At 42.5% G+C, this 17,104-nt stretch overlaps 1 protein-coding gene across 2 annotated transcripts in view; it reads right to left on the reverse strand.

The window, feature by feature from the left end:
- Positions 1-17,104, reverse strand: part of fchsd2 (FCH and double SH3 domains 2) — a 61,785-nt gene that overhangs the window by 10,957 nt on the left and 33,724 nt on the right. The window contains exons 9-15 of one of the 2 annotated variants that reach the window (XM_075473569.1): positions 14,390-14,512; positions 13,263-13,358; positions 12,112-12,186; positions 6,189-6,305; positions 5,955-6,059; positions 1,796-1,885; positions 1,475-1,537 (exon numbers count right to left, since the gene is read on the reverse strand). In XM_075473569.1, the coding sequence (XP_075329684.1) occupies positions 1,475-1,537; positions 1,796-1,885; positions 5,955-6,059; positions 6,189-6,305; positions 12,112-12,186; positions 13,263-13,358; positions 14,390-14,512 (669 nt within the window). The remainder of the gene's footprint in view (positions 1-1,474; positions 1,538-1,795; positions 1,886-5,954; positions 6,060-6,188; positions 6,306-12,111; positions 12,187-13,262; positions 13,359-14,389; positions 14,513-17,104) is intronic. The other variant, XM_075473570.1, reaches the window with a different exon arrangement.

Here is a 17,104-nt window from a genome sequence, read left to right on the forward strand (position 1 = left end):
AATTCGGTGCCCAGCCCATCACGCTGTTAAAGCTGAGGGTCGTGAAACCGCAACCGCAAATTGTGTGATGTCTACATCAGCGCTCCAACTGGGGAAGTAAGCCGCCTTTAGAGGCTCTTACAGCACAATAGATGATAAGGCTATGAGCTCGGTTATATTACAATTTACATCCTTCAGCAGTTGATTTGTCAGGAGAACTATTCCAGCTGGGTGGTTTTCACATATAAGAAATATTAAGGAATGAAAAGTCTATGATTATGAGCCACTTGCGTTAGGAGTTTAACATTTCTGTTCTTCACAGGATGAACTGAGGGCAGAAAAAAGCTGTCGGAGAGACTATTTCATGGATCATTTCTGATTATCATACACATTCACCATTCAGTGACCCGATGGTTTTGATCTGACGTGGTTAACGCAGGCCACCATGCATGCAACACAGACAGCCAGACAGGATATAGATATCAATAATTTCACTGAGTGGTCAGAGGTGTCCCACCTAGACAGGTGAGGAAAAAAGTAGCACGAGCATTGTGATAAGACTCTCTTACAGCGTACCGCCGGTCACATCTGATTTAAACGAGTGAGTCGTTTTCTGACTGCTGAAGAGCGTGAAGATAATTTGAAGCAGGTGTGTTGTCACAGGGAAAAATGCAGGCCAGGAGGTCCACAGGAAACACTGGCATAGCCTTTACGTTGTCTAGGTGACACTGGTGCTGAGCTGTTAGCATCTTAGATTTCAACTAGAGCCAAACCGTTACATAAAGTAGGTTATAATGGGCTATGAGATGTAATGAAGCTATTAGCCATCATGATACTGCACACAGACTGCAGCCACCTTCCTGTCTTATTCTCGCTTTGGCTGACAAGCAGCTGTGCTACTAATAATAGACCAAAGCTATCGTCATTAAACTCACAGAAGGTTAAAATGGTTTATTTTTGCGGCTTTGTAGTTAAGCTAAGCTTATAAACTTGCAGTGATGCCCCACAGAATGACTCTTTCTACTCTAGCAAATAAGTAGAGAAAGAAAACCAACACATAAGAGCACCTCACCGGCTTTTGTGGTCTGGTCATCTTGTTTTCTCGTCAGTAATTCAATCCAAACTGTGTCTATTAGAACATCCCTTTTATTTTCCTTCCTGCCTGCCTTTTCCCTCTGATTTTCTTTCAACCCTTTACAACAGACTCCCATCTACTATGGCAGGTTTGAAGCTCTTCTGTGGAGATATATTTGGAACACAACAAAACAATAAACAATAAACCCCAACCTGATTGTTTTCAGTGTTTGTGCTGTGATTGCGTAACCATCTTCCCCCACAAAAGGGGCGTGAGACTGACGGGTTTCCCGGTGCGCCATATTCCTCCACTGTTTTCACGTCTTTTAAAATGAACTTTTTGTTTTTATGAGAACAGGTTTGCTTGTGCTGAAATGGCAAAAAGGCAGCAACGTGGACACAGTGAGGGGAAGTTTCTCACCGACAGCGAGGGATCGTGGGAAGTGTAGCTGGCCCAGCGTTCATTCTCTAGCTCCTCCATCACCTACAGCATGCACAGAGAAAGTGGGTGGTTTATACACACATTTCAAACACACACACACACACAGACACTCACAAACTAGGATACAGACGGGAATTCATTTGCGAGAGGATATTTATACACTCACACACGTGTCACCCAGTGCCTCACACTTGTCTGCATGAAACAAGTAAGGCACGGAGCAGGCGATGCTTACATACACAAACACACACACACAAATATGGAGCATGTATTTTTCCACCTCTCACAGACAACACAGACCTGGTTCATGGCGCTCTTCAGCCAAGTATCCACGGCAACCCCCACTTGTCGCAGAAGGTCCAAGCGAGCCTCAGCTTTCAACTTTATTGTCTTTGGAGAAAGAGTGGGGCAGGAATGTTAAAAAAAAACACACACACACATCACTGGCCAAGACAGCTTTTCTCGTATCAGTCTTTCTGCTTGTTTTGTTGAAGATTTCGGGCCTCATTTCTGTTTTCCCACGGATGAAAAAAAAATAAAAAATTAGATCCATCTCAGACGGAGAATGAAGGAAAATTTGATTTCAATGGACCTGTATACCGGAGCAAAACTTTCTCTAATCGTGATAACGCTTTATCTTTGGCCTGTCAACAGCAGAGGCCCCCTTCGGTGAAGGCTGTGAATTGAATTTACACCCTGAAATGTGATAAATCTGTGCCATGTAGTGTCCTTTGCAAGAAATCATTAAAACTTGCATTTTCTTTGATAAGCTGTTAACACCAAATTGAGCTGTGCTCTCCCGTAATGAGACAGTGTGATAAAACTATAAGCACCAGTACGGCGACCCCTGATATGCACTCAATCTCTTTTTCGTCTCACCTCTACAATGCATTTCTTCTCTGATCCTTTCTCTGTAGCTTTGCTTTCCCCCACTGTCTTTATCAATATCCTCCTTTGCTACCTGCTGATCTCCTCCCTCACTTGTGCTGACAGAGCAGATTGATAGCTGATAGCTCCATCCCGCAGAGGAATCGAGCCAGACTCCAATGCTTTGATCAATACAGACCTGTTTTCCTTAAGTGCCGGCGTTTTATTCCGTTAGCAGCACCCAACAAATATCAAAGGAACGCGTCAACCTTGGCCGTTGCTGATAGACCGTAACGTACCAAACTGGAAGACGAAAAGTGAAAACATTGGTCTTTTCACTGCCTGAAAGTGCTCCTTAAAATCATTTCTGGCAGTGCATCATTACGTGGAGTCAATATAATAAGCAGCCAGTGGCGGGCAGACAGCACAAACTCAGACAGACAGTCCAGCTGAGCAACTGCGATCAATAGAACCAACACTGAGGAAAAGGAAGGCAGAAAACCAGATGGAAAGCTAGACAGGCAGAGAGATGCTGCACGGAGAAGATATCTCCACATATGGACCACCTTTTGTGCAGAGACAGGATGTAAAGCAGCCACTTTTGCACTGGTAAACTAAACAAAAACAAGAAGCTACGTACTGTTTGTGCGTGGATTTAAATGTCAATATGAAGACACAGTGGGGTCTCGCTGCGTAACACACTGTAGCCTTATTTCTTTATTATGTCTCTTAGCAAGCAGGATACCAATACGCTTCATCAACTTTATCCACTGGTGCTACATGTGCACTAGGTTTTTTTTATAACCACAAATAATGTGAACACATCCTCACAAATACGTCCTTGTGAAATTCTCCAAAGGTCCATAACCATGTCAGCGCTGGCAAAATGTGAGCTAGATCTGATGGGATATTCAACTGACTTTTTCCAATTCTTATTAGTTTTGCATGCTTGTGGTGAAATGAGTCTCGGGTACCCCGTCTACTCCGTGTCTCAGTGCAGTGTGTAAATGAGGACAGATTGAGACAGGGACAGCCCTTAACAGCTAAGGCTGGACACAGCATCTCGTCGCCCCTTGTTCTCACTCCCTCATCCTCTATGATTTTCTAAAAGATATAAAAGGGCAAAGACGCACGAAGGCATCTCAAAACAAAACAGAGTTCTTTTTAGTTAGATTCAACCTTAATAAGAAATCACAAGAAGAAGAAAAAAAATCTGATCAGTCAGATCCTGTATTAACAATTTAGAAAACCCTTCACATAAAAGTTACTTACCAACACAAAAAAGGGATTTGACTTCCAGGAGAACATTCACTGGAGTTTAATTCATTCCAATCAATTCTGGAAATTCCCATTTTCTAATTCTGGAAATTCTCTTCATCAAAATTGACTGCATATCTCTGGGATATCAACGCTAAATCCAAAACCAATGCCGGGTACCTTTCGGCGTGTGCCTCTTTCAGAAACCTTTTCCCTTAACTCTGACTTTGGAAGCCCGTTGTTTTAAAAGCAGAAGCAGAAGGCCCGGAGCAAGATCATACATGATTAGAATATATAACGAATTCAATTCTATGAGAGTGTTCACTGCTTTGTATCACAGCCTGAATTAAGCAAATCACTTAATCATGCTGTGAAATCTTGTTTCGATAATAAACGTTCCAGTCATTTCGGAGAAAGATGTGCACAGCCTCTGGCTTCAGTCTTTTATCGAGCTCTTGGACAGAGGCCACAAAATCAGACCAGCATCTGTATATAACAGAATACATAACTGTTCTTTCACTGCTCATTGAACGCATTCAAATTGAGGGAAATAAAAGAGGATTGTCCCTCAGATTAAGGTGAGTACCACTTATAATGAAATAGATTCAAAGCTAAAACATAAACATTTATCTAAAATAATGACAAATAAACTGGTTTGCAAACTCTGGAGCATTACTCTCTATAGCATGCATCTCAGGGGTAAATAAACCTTAACCTTCTACCTTCCTCACAGTTTTGCCTCTACTAAATATTGATTTAGAAACGCATCTATCTGTCACATTTGCCCTTTAAAATACAGTCACGATGAGCAAATGAGCACGGGTGTAGAGGCCAAGTATGCAGTCACTCTGTTATTATTTGCTGATCGCTGTCTTTTTTTACTTAAGTTGGCTTAAGGAACGCCGCCTCTGACGATAACCGTGCATTATCAGAGGATTGCCACCAAGCAAAACATTCCTGGGTCTAGATATCTGACTTTGTGGGCCCGCCCCCCCCCCTCGAGATGACCGAGAACAGCGAGTTGACAGCTCAGGGGAAATCCAATCCAAACAAATATCTGTAACTCTGCTGTATACTGATTCTCTGTCCTAAACTTGTGTCTTTGTGGCTTTGGTTTCTAACTAGGGGCTGAAATTATCATGAGAAAAGGCTCAATGGGATGAAGATTTGACCTAAAAGGCACGTTGAAGCTACAATTGAACCTACAAAAAGTATTTTCTCCGCCTTTTTGCTCCCTTTATAATTATGAGATCATTCGCACCAAATGAGCTCATCAAATATTCATCAACTTAGTGAACAAGAGAAAAGAACACCTGAGAGACAGCGTTGGAGATACAGACTGAATGACACAAAGAGGAGGAGAGGTGATGTGATTTGTGCTCTCAAATGAAAAACCCTATTATCCTGTAGCGTGAGATCAAACGTTACAAATATTTTTTAAATCATTAGTTCTCAACAAATACTTAAAAAGCCGAAATACAAAACAGAAAGCGTCACTGGGAATTAAAAATGGTTTTGACTTAATCCGACAGCAGAGGGTGACAAAGAGAGACAAAAAGGCAATGACGTGCAGACAATGAGCTCAGCCAGGCTGGAAAGCAGACGGAATACATGCAGATAATAAGACGAGGCCATGATGCACTGCTGTCAGTCAGGGTGTGACATGTTAGATCTGTGAGAATCGATGCATGAATGATAACCATGCCGGCGAAAAGGAAAAGCTGAAGGAGGAAAGGAGAGAGGGAGAGCAAAATGACCGCTTAGAATCTGAACTATAAGTGGCGAAACCTTCATTTCAATTGTCTTCACTTTAGAGCTCATGCTTTTGTAGCTGTACTGCTCTCAAACTGAGGCATACAAGACAAACGATACTCTGGGAAAGTGCATTTGAACCTGCACAAAGGGGCAGAATGTAGGAAAACTACATAAATAAGATAACTGGGCTTAGTCGATGAATAACATGAATGATTTGACATTCCGTGTGATGGAGGATATTCGTGGATTAATGGTCTGTGTGAGGTACACACACCCTGTTTGCTATACCTGCATTCAACTTTTCACCAATACATCAAATAGATCAAATCCTTAGTGACAAGCCACTCATCATAACAGCACATATACGTAAACCGTGCATTAACAAGTCTGTCGTCTGAGGGTTTGTTGGAGATCAGTCATCTATCTGTTCGCTACATCCTTGCATCCTGCACACGGTAGCAGACACCGGAGCTTACTTTTGTGTGTTCAGTTCACAAAGAGGAAAGCCATCTGAACACACAAGAGAGTTTAGTCACAGATGCTGAAACAACAATAAATGTTGACAGTGTGAGTCACAGACCTCAGCTTTGCGCATCATCTCTTTGGTGTCTTCTATCTTCAGCTCCAGATCTAGTCTGCCCTGCTCGGTGGGGGGCAGGCCGTGACTCTCACACTCCTCTAGAGACTGAGAGCAACACACACACACACACACACACACAAACGCAACTTCATTAGAAATGGCGTATGCATGTGCTTTATCATTAAGGTTCAGATGTTGAACGTCTTGTCAGCGTGCGTTTTCCGCTGTACTTACTCTCTTGCAGTGGATGATATTTTTGTGCTCTCTGGCCACTCTGGTCGCCCATTTCCTGGCCTCCTTGTTCAGGCTGTGCTCCTCCGTCGTCCCCGACTCCGACTCCAGCTGACGACTCTAAAACATACACAGCCACGCACACACAAAGAGACAGGCGTGGGTAAAAGCACGCGTGCACCCGGCACCACACGTGCAAACACACATAAGCACAGTGTCAGTGTTAACAGCTCAAGGTGTGTGATATGCTGCAGCTGTTAATTGAGCTAAAGATAGCGTGGGAGAGATTGTTTCCTTCACACGTAATTAATACACTGTGTGTTGCAAAAGCTCCATCGCAATCCTCTCGGAACAAAATAAACGGTATTGAAACCATATGTGGAAGAGCACGTGTGTGTAGGAATGTGAGTGTGTGTACTTGTGTGTGCTAAAAAGTGAAAGAGCAGGGGGCGCATGGCAACAGCCTTCTCCTTTTTATAAGAGACTTTGTTCTTTTCTATTTTTTTTTAAACACATAAAAGAAAATATGCGATCCTGTCAATAAATCTACATGACTTTCCAATAAAGCATTCATCATCGATTATAACCATGTGGCAAATCTACAGGGACCGGCGTATCAAATCTGCCTCCGAGTTCAACCGCTTATCGTTCACAAAATCAGCAACATTGCTTCTTAAAAGCCTTGAAAACTGTTTTGTTTTTTTCGCCACGTTCTTTTTATGGGAACTTGCATTCCACTGAAATGTGCATTTTCTGGCAAAGGTGCCAGAGTTAAAACGGTTTGGCACCCATTTCGTTCGTGGCCCCTTTTTTCTCAGGTTTGAAGAAGGTGGGGGTTCAGCGCAGCAAAGATCGCGTCACATACGTTTGTACGTGAACAAACAAGAACTGAAAGAAACTTCAAAGACAGCCGGGGTGTTGCTTAGTCAGTCAAATTCTGATCAAACCACAACCACTGCAGTCTTGATAAAACACGGTAACAAGGTGTTCTGGAATGAAATGCCAAAAAAACATCACACCTGGAAAAACCTTTCATGTGTTAGTTTGGTTGGTGGGAAATTATCACCAGAATTCCTCATGGTTTGCTTCACCTAAAATGTCAAACCTTTGCTCTGCTAAGTTTGCTCCTAGTGACGTCTCCTCAGATTCTTGTACTTGTATGTGTCCGCGCTACAGTCTGAAATTCAAATGTACACCAGTCAGCCATTACATTAAAACCAGTGACAGGTAAAGGAGTAACACTGCTTGTATTGTTACAATACCACATCATGATGGGGGAACAAAACTGGATCCTGCTATTCTCATGGATGTTTTTGACCCTTGCCATTCACCTTAATATCTCGGCATACCAGCCACACCCCCACATGGTAACAGTTCTCCAAAACGGTAGCAAACCACCCCAGCAGGACAACACTGAGCCCCACAAACACTGCCCAATCTACCCCACAACATACTGTGCCCGAAGGATCTATCTCCAAGGTACAGATACGAGTGACTCTAGGGACACCCACTGCTGTTTTTCGTCTAAGCCGTGACTGGTCAGAGCTCCTTTGGAAGCACGAGAGGGACCTTCTCAATATTAGGCCGATTGTCGTAATGTTATGGCTGATTGGTGTAGACTGGAAGAGCAAGATTTTGGTTTGGGAGGAATTTGAAAAACCCATCTCTGTGGGAAAAAAAAGCACTGTAAAAGCCCTGAAACCATATTAACAAAGGATGTTGGTTACACCGACACAGAAGCTAACAATATCTACAATGCTGACTACATCATTCTCACATGTTGCTGTCTTTGGTGCTCCTCCCCTGAGTCTTGATTTGATTTGGACTCACGACCAGGAATATGCACACAACACAAAAAAACTTAAGTCTATGCAAATGCTCAACATTTTACAGCGGGCTGCTCTTACTTGCTCTGAAGAAATGTGATATGCAAATTTGCCATTTCTACTCTTTAATTTCTCTAATTTGTTCCTCTTCCTTACTTCTTTATAGCAGGGACTGATATTCGATGGTGTTAACTTTTATAAAAAATGACTTCCCCTCCAGTTTCTTCATTCTGTTACATCAGATCATGTCAGTTTGCCTCGAGGTGCTTTTCCAATCTGTACATTACACAGCACATATAGTCCCTTTAACCAACGCCTCTGGTCTCTCAGAGATAAATCCGTGCAAAACCTGGGCTTCCATCTTTGCTTTGAGGAAATAACAAGTGTTCCTCACGTCTGCAAAAGTTGTGAAGTAATCTTGTGAAGATTCTCGTGTCAAAAAATTAGCAGAAATGTCGAGAGTGACATCTCTGCTGAAAACATAGAAAAAAAAAAAAGAATAATCCAGTACCAACCAAAATAAACCAGGTGGGTGTCACTGCTGTGAACTCACAGCAGTGACACTGCTGAGAAGCTTGGGTTCCCATAATCTGCTAATAGTCAGACTCAAGCACACAGTCTTTTAACTGCATCTTTTCGTGCAAATCATATCCATTAATTATGAGCTGATTCAGTAACACTGGGGTATAAAACTGGCTAAGTATAGGTGTGAAACAAAAAGTATTACACAAGAGATTTACAGCTTAATTACATCCGGGCATGGGAGAACACCGAGCAATAAAGGGAGAGAGGATTAAAAGGGTGGCTGGAAGATAATGTGTCACGTAAAGATGAATTATTTTTACATTTTTATTCAGATAGTTTGCTAAAACTATTTAAAAATGCTGGTGTGGAAGGTTGGCGGTTGGATCCCCGGTGTGTCCCCGTGACAAAGTATCAATGGGCAAGACCCTGAACCTCACATTTAACCTCCCGTTTAACCTCTTATCTAAAAAAAATGATCTCTTGCTATAATATTCAGTGTTGAAGAGCATCTTTTTTACGCTTCAGCAAAGAAAGCAAGATTTCTATGAAGTCCTCCCTAGTGTCTGCATAGCCTGCATTAGAGCATAAAGCCTTCTTATTGGGGTAAAAGCATAGCTATTACGCTTTTTATTTGTACAAGCCAAAAAAATGCTGCCCTATGTTAACCACAGAAACACAATGTTGGGCTGACAGGAAGTTGTGCAGCCCCGCTGCTGGTTTATTGGAAGGGATCAACAGAAGGGATGGTTGACACATCATAGATATGACTGCCCATCCTCCAAATTTATGGCTCTGACCACCCCCTTTGTCAGCGTTACGGTCTTCTCTTTTGAAGTCCCCTAATGCTCTAGAAACATTTAAGTCAGGAAGTGCCCAAGTTTTGAGGACAAAGAGCCAATTTAACGACCCAGCATATGTTTTAAGGGGCACCTGGGAAATATGGAAGCTGTGTCATAGCTTCACTACTTTTCCCTTGATGTATGAAGACTGACTTTTGCCCCCATACATCATGCTGAAAGTGTTCAGTGTTGTTTTCCTGACCCAGGAAGGCATCGTGGGATATATTAGTCTCATGATTTTGCCATTTTCTGCCTTTCTTTTAGTGCTGGTAATGCATTTGTTCTGATGGTGGTTTATGTTGGCAAGTCTTACCTTCTGTGCTAATCTACAGTTTTATATTAGCTTTAAAAACTGCCACTTTTAAGATCAGCTGTGTCTCGACTATCAGAGGGAAGGTTTCCTCTATCGCCCGCAGCAAACACTCATTTCCTACAGAAAATACCTGTTCTTATCTTGGACAGACCATTTTCACAGGAAACATTTTGACCTCATCACAAGAAATCCACAGGTGAGGCAAAATTTGTGAACATTAGCTCAGTGTCATTAAGTGTCCCAGGAAGCCATGATGGTGGGCAAGCCTGAACTCGTGCAATAAATCACACCTCTGCTTTTCCTGTTATTACAAATCAGAGTTTCTGTTGTGAAAAAGAATGAAATGAGCTGCATGAAATAATCTATAGATTTCGTGCCATTATGGCAGGCAGCATTAAATGCCCCAGTCACTTAACGCAGTGGTCTACAGGCTGCACTTCCTAGATTGAAATGTGTCAGAATCAGTCCAGGCTGGGGGGTTAATATCAACCACAATGTCAAAGGGGTAAAAATGACCAATCCATCTCGATGTGTAAGATTGACCCAGTATGTGGTTGGCCTAAAAGGTACCCAGCAGGTTGAAACTACCGACAGGGTCGTTTTGATCTCTGACATTTTAAAGTATATTAAAAAAATCAAAAGTAAAGGTAAGGGGCTAATTACAAATCCAAATACAATGCCAATAACTTAAATATGATTTTGTTTCAACTTTTTAAATAAAAAAATCAGTATGCAGCTGACGTTTTCAGATGCAGACACTTAAAGACAAAAAAGCCCCAATGATGTAGGCTGAATTTGAAGAAATACTTACACTTTCGCTTATTATCTTACATCATCAAAAAGAAAAAAAAACACAGAACACAGAGGGAGACAAAACTTTCTCCGATGACCAAAAAACAACAAACGTCCAAATAAAAATTGATATCGAGATGAATTTTCAACCGACTACATAATTGCAACAAAATTACAGCAACTGATGGATCATCCGGTGCAGGGCCTGTGCTGCTCGCCGAAACATGTATGACCAGCATGACAGTGAGGAGAAACCTCTGCCATGTAGCTTCTACAATAACAATACTGCAACAAAGACACTTTGCTTTGACAGGGATTGTTATCTACTCCCCTTTTGCAGCTGTTATATATCTTATTTATCTAACATCCAATTTCAGCAAAGAAGTTTATGGTACATCGGACAGGACAGGTCAGGCAGGAAAAGTTGTAATGGTCAAAGAAGAAGAATATATCAAAGAGTGTTTCATCGTTGGATAACAGTAAAGTCGACTCGAGTGACAACTAAAGTTACAGCTCATACGTGAAATTTAGAGCCTCTATCTTTGGCCCACCAATGATGGTGATGTCATGATGTAATTGTGTGCTTTTGCTGCAGTGCGCAACTGTCACGTTAATGATAACATGACAGTGACTAGTGTAGATTCTGATAACAAGTTCTTTGCAACGACTTGCTCTGTAATTAAGCGAATGGGAAAACTGCACACATTATGACTATGGTTAAGGCTCGGACCAATATTAGTTCATATAAACAACGTCCTCCTTGACTCACAGAGACCAATGTTTAAAACTAATGATATGTGGAACACAAAGATGTGTCAACATCTATTTGTAAGTTAAAAAATATGTTAGCCCTGTAATGATAAAACACCCCCGGGCGTATCGCAAAGGGTTCAAAGTTGCTAAATATCAGCCCATACTTATTATTGATTGCGAGCACTAATATTTGGTATACTCATGCTAAGAGTCCTGTTTGTGCTGAAGCGGGAAAGACATGTTGTGATGGCTGCTTCACTGTCTGTTCATGATAAAGGGCAGGCCCATACAGCCAGCCAGCTGGGATGGAAAGGTTACTCGTTGACTTGCTGTTTGACAGTCAATCAGAATTGAATCTTGGAGAAAGGCTTTGCCTCCCATATAAACATACACTTAGGAAGGGAGCATCATTTATTATGCATTATAACATTGCTTTGTAATGTCAGCGGCCTCTGGTCGGGAGCGTCGCGGTGGAGACTAGCATTTATCAACGGCGTTACTCCATGGACAACCGGTGATTTTTCATCTTTTTTTTTCAAAGCAAATGATCATGATTTGACTCTTAACTGTCGCAAAATGCACCGGCAGCAAAAACATGCGGGAAACGTTTGTCTGGTTACTTTGTAGTTTGTATTCATTTGGTTTGTAGTCTGCAAAAAAAAACACAAAGTGATACATATATTCCCAATGTGATGCAAAAACATCAGTCTCTCCCTTAATTGTTGGTGTTGAGCTAGATTGTTAGAGCTTTGTTTGGTGCATAGCTAACCACAGGTTACCAGGCCATACAGATAATAATAGGACATGAATGGAGCAGATGAGACATGGCTTGAGGTGTTAGGAATGAAGATGGGAATGCTAACAACGGTTAAGACTACCTGTGCCAGGGTCATTCTCATGGCACTGACGGGCGACGGCTCAATGTCCACCAACTGCTGCACCGAGCTCAGAGTCTGCCACGCACACACACACACACACACACAGGCAGGAGGCATCCACACACCCAAGAGCCGCAGTGCAAGCACGCAGACACACAGAGTCAAGGAGAGGTTTATGGGGAAAAAATTTGAGGGGAAAAGTGTTAGCGAAGATTTAAGAGGAACAGGAAGACACAAGGACGGAGTAGAATATTGATACACAGATAAATGTTAGAGAGGCAGAGATCAAGGAGGGAGAGAGAAACTTGTGAGAGAGACGTACATAAAAAAGTAGCTGAGAATCAAGAGAGCACAATATGACTCACACAGGAGAAAAGCATAGCTTCTTTATAGAGGAATTAGGCACTGTGTCCACTGAAAGACATGTCTTTCTTAGCCAGAAATACTTAACAGGTCCCCAGAGACGCGCGGCAGCCCAAATCCAACTGTTCCACTGTGATCACACAGGCTTTGATCATTCTACACAATCTTAAATATTTGTTACACTCTGCAGTCAATTGAATAAAAAAGATTTTTAGAAAAGCTTTAATGAACGATAAATGATTCAAGGGCTAGAAAGATAAGTTCCCAATGGACACACATCACTTGGCACTGGCGATAAAAATTAGAACACAGAGTCGATTCATGCTTCTCTCATGCTGTCACCAGTCTCTAGTTAAGCGGACTATTCCATCTGGAATTGTTAACAGAAAGAAATCTCCAAAAGCTGGAAGCAAAATACCCAAAGATCTCTCCAGAGAGAGAGAATGATCAGAGCTTTAGCTTCCTCTCAGCCTCCGATGGATTAGCCTAAAATCGTGAGGAATAAAGTGAAAAGAGCGCTGTGTCAGCAGTCCAGCCAGCTGATACGAGCCAAGAACTTGACTCACAGGTGTGAACTAAAATGAAGAAAAAGATTCGAGGGAAAAGCTAACATGTGGCAAAACAGGAGGCCGGTTGATGTATCCGTGTCTGAGTGTGTGCGAGTGTCTGTTTGTCCGGCTGCGAACAAGTTCATGTGCAAACAATCTAAGGATCAAATACAATAAGACAATGCTGCGCGTGCACAGATGACATTACAGCATAGGTGTGCGCATCTATGCAACTCTTACCATGTCACATTCACTGGGCTGGAACTGGAAGTCGTGTGCTTTGTGGAACACGGGATTTTCTTGCATGAATAACTGCTGGTTGAACTCTTGTATTATCTGAGAGAGAAGCAGAAGGAGATAATCAATCCTGTACATTTTCATATGAACTTGCCGCTAAATGCCGGAATCTATTCTAACCTCGGTGAAGCCACGCTGACTGCAGCTGCTGCCCCCAACAACAAACCTTTTAACTGGCACATTTCAAACCTACAGAGGGTGAGTGTTTCATATCCAGATATGGATTTTTGGGGTTTGGAAATGGCACACGTGTTCAGGTTGACGAGCTTGGAAGCCGAATAAGAAGTGCGACCGAGAAAAAGGAACGACTTACAATGAGTAGTGAGGACTTTTCCACACATGCACTGCAATTCTGTAACTGCATAGAGAGGCTGCAGGTGGGGACGCAAATGTTTGTGGCATTTTCTTTCTTTCTTCCACTTTTGTTCCACTTATAAGGGGCTGAGACATTAAAAGGCGACGTTCACAGCTCCGTGTTAACACGCTGACACTCAGAGTTAAGACACTTTGGGACTTAATACAGTGTGAAGTGGATTCATAGTAAAGTAGAAATGTAGCAGTTTTACCGGGAGGAGCTTTATAGATGTGTAAAATGCGAAATGGTTTTACCACCGACAAAACAAATATGTGTTCTAAAGGCATCCTCAAGAATCAACCGGAGAGCAGAGTGTTATACTGCATCAAGAGGTTTAAGAGCAGCAGAAGAAGAATGCATAGAAATGATAGCATCCTAATCAAAGACGGATGAAAATATCGACCGAACAAGTCGTATTCTGCATTTCTTGGCAATGCGTTCTTTGTGTCTTTTAAAAAGTTAACTGCTAACAAAATACAAAAACAATGTAAGTTCAGAGATATGTTAAAATATGCAGCTAAAAAGCTGTGTTTTGGTTGCTTTAGACAAGTCTAGTTAAAGAGCAAATTCCTCGACCATGACATAACAGAAGAAATAGTGCTCAAACATACACATAGTACCTGCAGAATAATAAGGGTGACTGAGTTAAAAAGTCAAGCGCATCTGCTGCGTTTCATCAAGAACTAACTTTCCAATGAGCACAGATCTGACTCACCCTGGTGGATTTGTCCAAAAGGAACTGGAAGGTGTTGTGTGTCACTTGGGAGGCTTCTAACTCTGTACGACACAGCGCTACCAGGTAGTCTTTCACGTGCTCGTAGATTCTCCCATCCAAAGCCTTGAGGACAGACACAGAGAAGGACCAACAAGAAAAGATTAAGGCGGTGAAATTTCACAATCTGTAAGATAACAAGAGAGAGAAATTTGTGGGACATAAGAAACAGACCGAACAGAAAGCACATCAGAGAGTCGTTGACTAAAGGCAGCGACTGCAGAATTGGTAGCAAGGTACTTTTTCTCAACAATACTATTCATGTCCTCCCTGTCAAATTTGTTTATCAGGCTCAAGGAGCATGTTCTTGTGGGCACGTTCTCAACTCTCATTTCAAATAGTCATGAATGCTGACAGGACACACGGCAGTGTGAGCAACAGACTGCATGTTTCATATTCTGCTAAAGCAGAGAGAGATCAGTCGTATTTCTACAGCCGTGTCCTCGTGATGTGAAAGACTTCAGACATAAAGACACGCCCGCTTCAGGTCAGCGTGATGAGAGGAAAATCTACTGAAGTTAGAACTGAAACCTAGAAATGCACCATAGTGGTGTTAACATTAATATCACCTGGTTAGAGCTCTGAAAATATCTGTGTCGGCGCCCGTTAACAACAGACTGCGCTGCCATGGTGTTCGCAGTTTCTTTTTATGGAGCAGACATTATAGCTGGGCACATGTGAAATGTAAATGCATCCTAAGCAGGAATGAGTTGAGATCTTCCCTGTACAGAAAAGTTTTTGGAAACTTCGCCTCTTCACTGGCATGTAGCATTGCTGCCATCAATGAATTCAATTTCTTTGCAGGTACGGTGTGTTGCCACAGGCTTTCAAAAAAATAAAACCGAGGGTTGATGAATTTCACCAGACTGAGAGGAGGAGGAAAGATGGCGAGGCAAACAGTAAGAAACATAAAAAAGTGGGGGAGATGGCAGAAAATCGAAGGAAAGACTGAAACCACACAGACATTTTTGCTTGATAGCTGACATTCAAAGTTCTGGAGTACTGATAGGAAGGTACCTCAATAAAGCATGAAGCCTAAATGAACTGCTTTTAAATGGTGAGCTGGGATAGCGCTGCCAAGCTGTGGGCCACACCGCCAGACGAACAAGTCAGACAGAGGGAAAGCGAGAGTGAGGCTAATGGAGACGAGGACAGGTCGTTTGAAAAGGTAATAGCAGCATTAGGGGGCAAAAGCGAAAAGGAAAAGACTGAAAAAATGTGCGCATAAGACATGGGTCTGTGTGTGTGTGTGTGTGTGTGTGTGTGCCCGCAAAGAAGTGTTCTTTGGACAGAGTTCTCACAGCTGCAAAGGAAGGTGAAGGGGTTCAGATTCCAATTCAACAAAACAGAGACCGCAAACACACACACTTCAGCTCTCAAATATTCAGGCACGGATACACTCCTTCGGCTTCAAAAAAAGCTCATACTGTCAGAAACCTGCACACACACCACATTAGGCAGGGTTGTTTTTTTTTTTTCAGGCCAAGTCAACTGTCTTTTTCCCTTTACAGGCGAACACATAATCACATACAAAAACATGTTTTTATAAGCACATAAAGCCCAGAAATGAGGCCTTTACACACACAAAAACACAGACTTATAAAACAATAGGTTATTGACAAGGAAATTATGTCATTAAGGGTGGGTTGCTGGCTGACTTCTCCCTGCATGCTCCCTCATCATTCTGGTAATTTCCTCCTCCCCCTTTCTTCTCTTCCTTCCCTCCTCTTTTTATCCATTTACGGTAGTGTTGAAATGAAGTGAGTCAGCTTCCAGAAAAAGCCCCGTCCCTGTGCCACGGCCAGTGGGCGTGTGTGTGTTTGTGCGTGTTCACTCTGAATGACTGCATCGGTCTGAACAATGAGTACAACACAGTGGGGCAGACGGGGCAGCAGAGGTGCAAATGTGTAAAACGTGTTTTGTGTCTGTAGGGGGAAAGCGACGACAGCATCGGCTTCTAACAGCAGAGGGAGACGAGGAGCTAGCTCCTGTCCTCCCACCACGACTGTCGCATTGACAAGGACAGCAGCGCTCCCGTATAGGATATAAGTTACTACTGCAGCCCGGCACAGTTCCCAGTACAGCAACTGTTTTTGAAGTGAAGATTTGATCTAAACAAGCCCTTCATCTTGCAAGTCTCCTCATCTGTCTTCCTCTGAAAGGCACTCTATATCTTTAAAGCCATCTCTCCCACGTTCAATTCGTCATCTTCCTCTGTCTGGTGCAAAATTAACGACAGATGACTGGGCTTTGCTTTGGAATAAAAAAAAAAGAGATTCGATGGATCTTCACTTCTGCAGAATTAGCTGTCTGAAGGATTCTCTGGATGGTGAAATGTAGTACCGTGAATCTCACCTCCTACTAAATCCTACATATCCTCCCATTGCCACATCTAGTGAATGATGTCCACATCGATTCCCAAACAGCGTGTACCGTGCCTTTCTCCAGTTAATACCCCTGTGGTAAAAAAAAAATGTATCCAACTATGAAAAGAACGCAGACTTCTTGTGAGGCAGATTCATGCACTGTTATCAGTGAGTTTCATGTGTAGACCTGTAAACATTACAAATAAAACTGAAGGGGGGGAGGGACGAACAGCTTGCTCCCCTCTAGCAGTGGCCCTCGTTCTCCTTGTCTGTTTGCATGCACATATTTGTG

The sequence above is a fragment of the Odontesthes bonariensis genome, chromosome 9 (assembly GCF_027942865.1).
Source record: "Odontesthes bonariensis isolate fOdoBon6 chromosome 9, fOdoBon6.hap1, whole genome shotgun sequence".
Taxonomy (NCBI): domain Eukaryota; kingdom Metazoa; phylum Chordata; class Actinopteri; order Atheriniformes; family Atherinopsidae; genus Odontesthes; species Odontesthes bonariensis.